At 35.1% G+C, this 9,515-nt stretch overlaps 1 protein-coding gene across 1 annotated transcript in view; it reads right to left on the minus strand.

Moving 5' to 3' along the window:
- The window catches only part of RYR2 (ryanodine receptor 2), a gene marked incomplete at its 5' end in the record, with an annotated part of 583,561 nt that overhangs the window by 393,283 nt on the left and 180,763 nt on the right, over positions 1 to 9,515 (minus strand). Inside the window, one exon of the mRNA XM_023519246.1 lies at positions 7,090 to 7,246. Within this exon, the coding sequence (XP_023375014.1) occupies positions 7,090 to 7,246 (157 nt within the window). The remainder of the gene's footprint in view (positions 1 to 7,089; positions 7,247 to 9,515) is intronic.

The following is a 9,515-nucleotide window of genomic DNA, read 5'->3' on the forward strand; positions in this document are numbered from 1 at the left end:
AAAAAAGAAATCATACCCTAAACCCAAGATAAAAGTTGATATTTTCACCTGACTTAGAGAAGTCTGATTTTTCATTTGTGTCATTTATTTTTCCTGGGATACACATTTGTACTTTAAAAATTATTTAAATTAAACAAAGATATCAAATTATGATGTCTTAATTCCACCACTTTTTCCAAGACCTTATAGTTAAATTTTAACTACTTTTCTAATATCACAGACATCTTCTATTTCAGAATGTATTTTTTACCATCAAAACCATAACCATCAGTGGGCACCCAAAGCTCAATACTTAGGGTGCCGGCCACATGCTCAGGGATCGTGGGTTCAAACCTGGCCTGGGCCTGCTAAACAACAACAAAAAGAAATAGCTGAGCATTGTGGCGGGTGCCTGTAGTCCCAGCAACCTCAATTCTCAGGCAAGAGAATTGCTTGAGCCTAAGAGTTTGAGGTTGCTGTGAGCTATGATGCCGCAGCACTCTACCAAGGTTGACAAAGTGAGACTCTGTCTCAATAATTAAAAAAAAAAACCATAACCATCAAAACATTACACAAGAATAACACACTAATTTATTCTTTTTTCTAAGATAACTCATATAAAAGACCACTAAACATTTTAATTAGCACATTTTTTTTTTTTTTCTGTTAAAGACTGTGTCTGACTCTGTCAGCCTGGGTAGAGTTCCAGGGTGTCATCATAGGTCACTGCAACCTCAGTCTCTTGGGTTCAAGTGACCCTCTTGCCTCAGCCTCCCAAGTAGCTGAGACTACAGGTGCCCACTACAACAGCCACCTGTCTAATTTTTCTATGTTTGGTAGAGATGGGACATCATTCTTGCTTGGGCTGGTTTCAAACCCATCAGCTCAAGCGATCCACCCACCTCAACCTTAGCAGATAGTTTTAATTTAAATTACAGATCTACTGCCCTTCCAAAGTGATTGGTTATTTATAAACTTTTGAAAATCAAGAACATAAAAACTAAAAAATTTAAAATATAGTAGGAAAAAATATAGTAGAGAAAGTACTATGCATTCTAAACAGACTAAGTTATCAAGAAGCATTAATTTGCTTTAAGATTATCATTATTATTGCAATTATTCAAAATGCAAGAAAAAAATGTTACCACTCTACTTTTGACCAACAAAATGAGAATTTGTGTCACCAGCTCTAGAGAATAGTCTTTTCTTTTCTCTCTGTCTCTTTTTTTTTTTTTTTGAGAGAGAGAGAAAGAATGTTACTCTGTTGCCCTAGGTGAGTGCCAGGGCCTCAGACCTCACAGCAACCTCAAACTCCTGGGTTCAAGTGATCCTCTTGGCTTAGCCTCCCCAGTTGCTGGAAGTACAGGCACACATCATGATACCGGACTAATTTTTCCTATTTTCTATAAAGACAGAGTCTTATTCTTGCTCAGGCTGGTATCAACCTCCTGAGCTCAAGCAGTCCCAGTCCCAGAGGGCTAGGATGAGCCACCATGCCTGGCCAAGAGTAGTCTTCAAAGCCAGACACTATTGTAAACAGAAGTCATTTTTTAAATTCTTACATCATAATATCCAGCGATAGGCTAATAAATACTAACCATGATTAGAGAGAGCTCAAAATATGACAAGCAGAATTTCAAAGAGTATGGACACAGGCATAAAAAACCCCCATCTCTTCTTTTCCTGATCCCAGATAACAGTGGGTCAGGAGAATCAAATCTCTCTACAACACATTGACTCATTAAAAAATGGAATATTTTTTCCATTTCCATAAATATATGCCTAGTTTTTGAATATGTTTTGCACAGTTCAGAGGTCCCCTATTAGAACACATTGTTATTATTAATCTTATTTTTGTCCATAAGTTATGACTACAGCTCATTTGCAGTATGTATGAAGAATATACATATGATATATAATGTATATTTAAGACATATACAATACCTTAAATAATCCTTAGTACATTCCAGATTAAATGGGAAAAGTCACACACTAGAAGAAAAGACTAAAATCACTGCTCTGGGGGACACGGTGTAAAGGACAAAAAAGTGTTATTTGTTAACATTTGCTTATAAAAACCACAGGTATTCTGGTAAATGAAAAGAAAAGCCAAACACAGCTTACTGTGGAATTTCTTTCATTCCCTAGAATACTACAAACATCATAATCTGCCTATAAAATGATATCCATTTTACAGTAAAAGAAATGAACTTGTCTATAGACTATACAATAGGATATGATTGATTTTTATCTATAGACATTAGCAAAGACCTCTAAAAATTATCTGTTGATGGCTGCACAGAAACATAAACCCTCATGCCCTGCTGCTCAGACGAATACTGGTGCAAATTTCTAAAGAGTGCTTTGGCTATGGGCGTTCACTCACTAGGGACAGTCCCAGTTCCCAGTAGCATCAGGCAGTGTGCCCGGGTGCCCCAAACCAATACATCCTCCACCCTTTCACAGTATCAAAAACCTTTAAAATCTGAATATTCTTGGGCCAGTTTTAACTTCCAAAAAGGCAGTAATTAGTGATATGTAAAAATATTTAAAGGGCGGTGCCTGTGGCTCAAGGAGTAGGGTGTTGGCCCCATATACTGGGGGTGGTAGGTTCAAGCCCAGCCTTGGCTAAAACTGGAAAAAAAAAAAAATACATATATATATATATATATTTAAAGACAAAAATATTCAGCTTATGAGTAAAAATTGGAAAATGAGCTAAATATCCAAACATAATAAAGTAGTTGAATAAAAACTGTGGTAAATCTACATAGAACAGAATGTTGGATTATTGGCTAAGTTCCCTAGTGCTCTGGGAGGCCAAGGTAGGTGGATTGGTTGAGCTGACAAGTTTGAGATTAGCCTGAGCAAGAGTTAAGACTCCATCTCTACTAAAAATAGAAAAAAATGAGACAGGCATTGAGGCAGGTGCCTATAGTCCCAGCTACTTGGGAGAGTGAGGAAAATAGATCACTTGAGCCCTGGAATTTGAGGTTGCTGTGAGCTATGCTGCCACAGCACTCTACCCAGGGCAACAATTAGACTCTGTCAAGAAAGAAAGGAAAGAAAAGGAAAAGAGAGGGAAGAGGAAAGGAAAGAGAAAAGGAAAGGAAAAGAAGAAAGAAAGAGAATTATTGTCAAAATTCTATGAAATGAAGGATTGCAATAACACATCATATATTATTAAGTAAAAGACACAACAGAATGTATGTAATTAACCTAATTTGACATCATCAAAGTATGTATATATTTGCCAAAGATTGAAATGTGCAGTGTTTTGAGTGATAGACTGCACATGAATTTCATTTTCTTTCTGCATTTTTACTATTACCCTTAAGTTTTCCCATAATGACTATGTATTACATATATAGTGAGGAACAGTCATTTTTAAAGGAAATAATAGGTGGTATTATCTCTATTTCATCAAAAAATTATTAGTTAATTTGTCAGTGACATTTAAATTAAAATTCTACTGTGATTTAAGAACAAAGGATTTCTCCAAATTTCATCTCCACCTTCACTACCCTCAACCATGTCATCAAGTAAAATTACCATCATGAATGAAGTAAGCCAAGGGTGTGACACTAATTATTAACAACCTGCACACGGGAGTGGGTCTGTGAACCTGAGAACCAGGCAGGAAAGGAGCTTTAGAGAAACTGAATCACTCATTTAAAAAAATGTTGATATTTTTGGTCTCTTTACCGCCAGTATAAGCCATGTATGACATTATATAACTCTCAAATTTCAGAAACAGAAATCACAGTAGGATCTGGACAGTAGAAAGTCTTCAAATGCAAGTTCTACTCTAACACTGACAGGGTACAAGGGGAGATATCTGGAGAAGAATGTTTCAAAAGCTACTGCTTTGGGCAATATGAATCAAGAGCATTCAAAAATATTCATGGTTTCTGAGATACTATTTCCATTCCTAGGAATCTATCCTGGAGAAATAAATCAAAAATGCTGTTACATCTTCAGCAACTTATGCTGTTTAATACTATGAAGTACCCTTTCCTTTTTTGTCTCATGCTGTGCTTTCTTTTGCCTGAATTCCATCTTATCTGATATTAAGATCAGATGCCCTTTGTCCTTTTTTCTTAGTGTTTTCCTAGTAGTGCACTAGCCATCCCTTTCTTTCCAACCTTTCCAAATAAAGTTGTTTTAGGTGTGTCTGTTAATGTCAACATCATTTATTCTTCATGACCCAATATGAAAATATTTTTTTAATTGTGATTTACCCTATTTGTATGTATTGAGAACACAAATATAGTGTCTTCAACTCTATTTTTATACTTATCATGAGAGTATAGTATATAATATATATTTTAAAAAGTATGTGTAAATTGAGTTTCTGTGATCAGTAAGGCTCCTAGTCAATAGTGGGCTGTCAGTAGTTATTCTGGGGGGGCTAAAATGTGAACTTTCAACTGCACAAGGTGCCAACGGTTCTTAGCCCCTGAGTTGTTCCAGTGTCAATTGTATGTGTATTTACACAGTAGAGAAAAAGCTAAAGTGAAAGAAAAATTTAGCTAAAGCTAAAAAAAAAAAGCTAAGGAAAATTCATCAAAATTTAGTTTTTTTTATGCAACTAAAGATTTCTTATTCTTTGAAGAAAACTTATCAAAATTTAATTTTTTTATGCAACTAAAGATTTCTTATTCCTCTACATTTTTCTATAATTTCTAAACTTTCTAACCTAAACACATATTGCTTTCAAAATCAGAAGTGAAATATGATTAAAGGACTAAAGAGGAATTTAAGCCATACTTCAATAAATCCTTATATTTATTACAATTATGCTAAACAAATCTATTTTCTTGTATGTTAGATGTTATTTATATGAAATACATTATTAAGGGTTTTGTGGAAAGAGTTTATTTTTCTTTAAGGACTGTCCCTAAAGTTCAATAAATACTTGGTTTTGATAGGCTTATCAAAGATCAAATGATAATAAGGGTCTGGGTTCATTTCTTGGTTTTCAATTCTGTTCCATACATCTACCTCTCTATTTTTGTGCCAGTACCATGCTGTTTTGATCACTATAGATTTATAGTATAGTCTGAAGTGTAATAGCGTGATACCTCCTGATTTGTTTCTATTTCTGAGTAATATCTTGGCTATTCAAGGTTTTTTTCTGTTTCCATGTAAAATGAAGTACTAATTTTTCCAGATCTTTAAAGCATGACATAGGTGCTTTAATAGGGATTTCATTAAATCTGTAGATCGCTTTGGGTAGTATGGACATTTTAACAATGTTGATTCTTCCCAGCCACGAGCATGGTATGTTTTTCCATTTGTTAACATCTTCAGCTATTTCTTTTCTCAGAGTTTCATAGTTCTCTTAACACTGTGATTAAATGAGGTAAAAGCTATGTTAATTAGTAGGATGTAAGCACTCCAATTTGTACAAATAATCAACACATTGAATCTCACAAAGGCATAAATGTACTCATGATCTATGTATATGACTTAATAATAATAATAATAAACCATAAACAAATAAATAAATAAATACTTGGGGGGGGTTTGGGGGGGGGTTGAGAAGAAACATCACCCAGGATGGCCTCAAATGCCTGGGCTAAAGCAATTCTCCTGTCTCAGCTTCCTGAGCAGCCAGGACTACAGGTACATCCCACCACAAGCTAATTATTTTTTAAGGAAATAATCATTTGTTACTTGTTACAACACAATTGGAAAATTTTGTCTAACATATAAATCTCTGGAGAAGGGGAATGTATACATTTAAACCATATCCAAAATAATCCAAGAAGCATCCGAGTGTTTATATTATAGTCCTACTAACCCAGATAATGACCTTGATCTGAAGTTATTAAACACAGTGTCCATATCTTTTTCTCATCTAATAATACAATCAGAAATCCAACTTGAATTTAGGCAGAATATAAAATATGAGGAAGGGGAATGGAACCGTTAGAATTTTCTAGTAGCTGAAACAAATAATAAGTTAAAAATTAAAAAGGTGGAGGCTGAGTAACACTCTGAAGATGCTCACCCCCAGATTAGTATGTTCTAACCTCAGAAATGCAAATCAAGTCAACCCTTTATCTCTTACACACATATAACAGGAAGAAAAAGCTCTGCCTTTCTAAGACAGAAGCTGCTCAGGAGTTCAGTAAAATGATTTCATTATGCCCAAGTTTCACAAATCTTCATTCAATTATGAAAAAAATAAACAATTATCATAAAAATTATTCAGTGACAATTAAGAAGAAAGGTCTGCATGCAAGAGTGGATATACAAATGTATCTTTGCAGAAAGTATTCTGGTATGCTTTAACCTCATTCTGTTATACAACATTACAAGGTCTGTACAAACTGTCCACTGCCAATGCCTAAGAAAACAAGAAGGAGCTGGATGGATGTGTTGTACGTAAATAACCAAAGAATGTCGAGCCAAGTGAAACAAACACCTGGGCAGGTTTTAGTGGTTTAGGAAATTGGCTTTGGACAGGAAGGGATGGGAGAGAAACTGGGAATTTAGAAATACCATGTTTCCCCAAAAATAAGACACTGTCTTATATTTATTTTTTCTCAAGACACACTAGGGCTTATTTTCAGGGGATGTCTTATTTTTATTAAGTATAATACAACAATCTACATTTATTCAAATACAGTTAAGTCATCTTCTTCTGGAACCTGACAGGGGGAGCTAACCTTGTTGGTGGGGCTGGCGCTAGTGATGCGTGAACTCCTTTCCCCTAGCCGTTCGCACGTGTGCAATAGGATGCCTGTGACCCGTTACCACACATGCGAACAGCTCAGAGAACGGAGCTGTGGCAGATAAAGGTAGTCCAGTCTTCCTTACTGTTCTGCCCCAAAATGCAAGGCATGATTATGCAGCATATCTGTATAGCCACACCTATCACTAGGTCTTATTATTGGGGTAGGGCTTATATTTAACAAATGCATAGAAATCCTGTTAGGGCTTATTATTTGGGTAGGTCTTATTTTCAGGGAAACATGGTATATACAAAATATGCTCCCATCATCTCTTTTTGTGTTCCTAACATCCAAGGAGTTATCCCCATCAAAGGAAATGTGATGAGGATATACTTGCAAGAAATCCAAACTAGTATTTCTGTCTTACCTTGGAAGACCGGAAGGTAAATGCTGTTGATTTCACATCAGCTTTCTCTTTGTCCATGAGTAGAAGGGTTTTGTCTTCCATGAGACTCAGATATTTTCCTGTAGTGACATGGCGTAGTCGGAATGGCTGGCCCCATCTTATGTGGCTTCCACTCCACCTAATGAAAACATTTAGGACTTGATCCAACAGGATCCAAACTCATGTGAGAAGCAGCCATTAAAGCATGTGGCAGACAATGAACAAGGGTGCTTTGCACACAGTGACTTGTTGAAATCGAAAATCTTCTGATGTTGGTGATAGCAATTTGGGGTAGATGTTCTGACTTCAAATGCTGTACTATTCACACTGCTACATGACTCTACACAAAGATAACTAAAAACTTATTCTCCAATTCTACCTCTAATCACTAGTCACAGAAATAGAAAGTATGACTTCAAGTGATACTATAACATTTACTAGTTCTTATATTTGTACAGACTTGAAAAAATAATGATATTCTTGCCAGGATCTAAGTATGATTAAATGGAACTTTCATATATATCCAGATACATATAAACACATATCAATACCCACACACTGAGGTATGTAATTTAGACTATAGTTACTTGACAAAAGAAATTATTCCTATGCTTTAAATATTAATATTGTAGAACAATGATATTATTCAAAGCCAATAAGCAAAAACAGAAAAACCAAGAAAATGAAATTCTATGAAAGGTTAAGAGGAAAAAAGAAAAAAACATAAAAACCAGAAAATATAGACTAAGGTTGTAGAAAAAAAGATAAAAAGTAAAGTCTTTTTTTTGGTCATCCAGTTTTTCTTTTCTTTTTTTTTTTTTTATTAAATCATAGCTGTGCACATTAATGCAGTCATGGGATACAATGTGCTGGGTTTTTACAATGTGCTGGTTTTACACACAATCTGAAATGCTCTGAGACCACACCTACAGTGCATCTTACAAGGGTACATGTGAAATTTACTAGGTGTAGAATATAAATGTCTTAACACAGTAACTAAGAAAATGCCATGAAAGCTATGTTGAGCAGTTTGATAAAAGTCTCTTTTTAAAAAGGAATGACTTTTAGAGGGGCACACGTGATAGTTCAGGCCTGTAATCCTAGCACTCTGGGAGGCCATGGTCGGAGGATCACTTAAGTTCAGGAGTTCAATCAAGACCAGCCTGGGCAAGAGTGAGACCCTGTCTCTGTTAAAAATAGAAAAATTAGCAGCTAGGCTTTGCAGCCACTCAGGAGACCGAGGCAGGGGGATCACTTGAGCCCAGAAGTTTGAAGCTGCTGTGAGCTAGGGTGCTGTGAGCCATGGTACTCTAGCCTGGGCAACAGAGTGAGACTGTCTCAAAAAATTTTTTTAAAAAGAAAGAAATTTTAAAAGAAATGGCTTTAGATAGGTTTTTAAAAAATGAAGATACAGGCTGTCTGTGCTTTGCACGGTACTTTGTCAACAGAAAGTTATGCATTTAGGAACCCTGTCCTTGCTAAGGGCAGAGTGAAAACACAGTTGCCACATGCACAACTTTTCCCTAACATCATATTCTGCAAAGAGCAGACAGCCTGGGTTTCTAACTGATGAGAGGCACTCTTATAACCAAGTCATTCAAAAAATTAAAAATAAGTGAGTGGAAAAGATTTAAGATGCAAATGAGTGTCAAAGGGAAATAATGATGGCAAATTTGATATGACACAAATTCAAGTTCAAGGACAAAAATCATAGACTACAGCCAGATATTTTATAAAAGAAAAGTAGTCTAAAAAGAACAGATGTCATAAGGCTTCACGTGGCAATAACAGAAAATGAAACAAAAAATAAAGAATTTTTTGAAAGATGTTGATAAGGGATGAATTTATTAAAATGCAGTGAATCAATCTGACAAAAGGAAATACGTGGAGGAATTCAATGTCATCTTATTAATTAACTAATTTGGTTTTGTATACACTCATTAAAAACGTTCATATCCTAAAACTTGAGAATATTTTTTCAAAGCCAGCAATCTCAGTCCACTATGAGCCAATGTTGTTTTCCTAACCTGGATTTCTGACTTGAGATAATGGCAGAGGAAATTAACAACAGAATATTATTACAAGTTCACTGTGCATTTTATTTATACCGACAATTAATTTGGAAAAGTCTCCCAACAAAATTAATAACCATATACCAACAAACCCTGATAATAATGCAGTGTCGTCTTAAAAGTGAAATAAAAGTTTGTCTACCAATAACAGCATGTGAAAGCACCTCTAGCTTGGTAATAAATGAGATTTTTTTTTTGAAGTACCCTCTTGTAGAATTAAATATATTGCTTGTAGAGATCATAAAATCCACACTTAATTTTTCATATTTGTTTCTATTACTTGAAAAAGCATTTGAGTATGCTTTTTTAATAATGAAACATTTTCACCAATAATGA

The sequence above is a fragment of the Otolemur garnettii genome, unplaced genomic scaffold (genome assembly GCF_000181295.1).
Source record: "Otolemur garnettii isolate 467f Iridium unplaced genomic scaffold, OtoGar3 scaffold00165, whole genome shotgun sequence".
In the NCBI taxonomy this organism is placed as follows: Eukaryota; Metazoa; Chordata; class Mammalia; order Primates; family Galagidae; genus Otolemur; species Otolemur garnettii.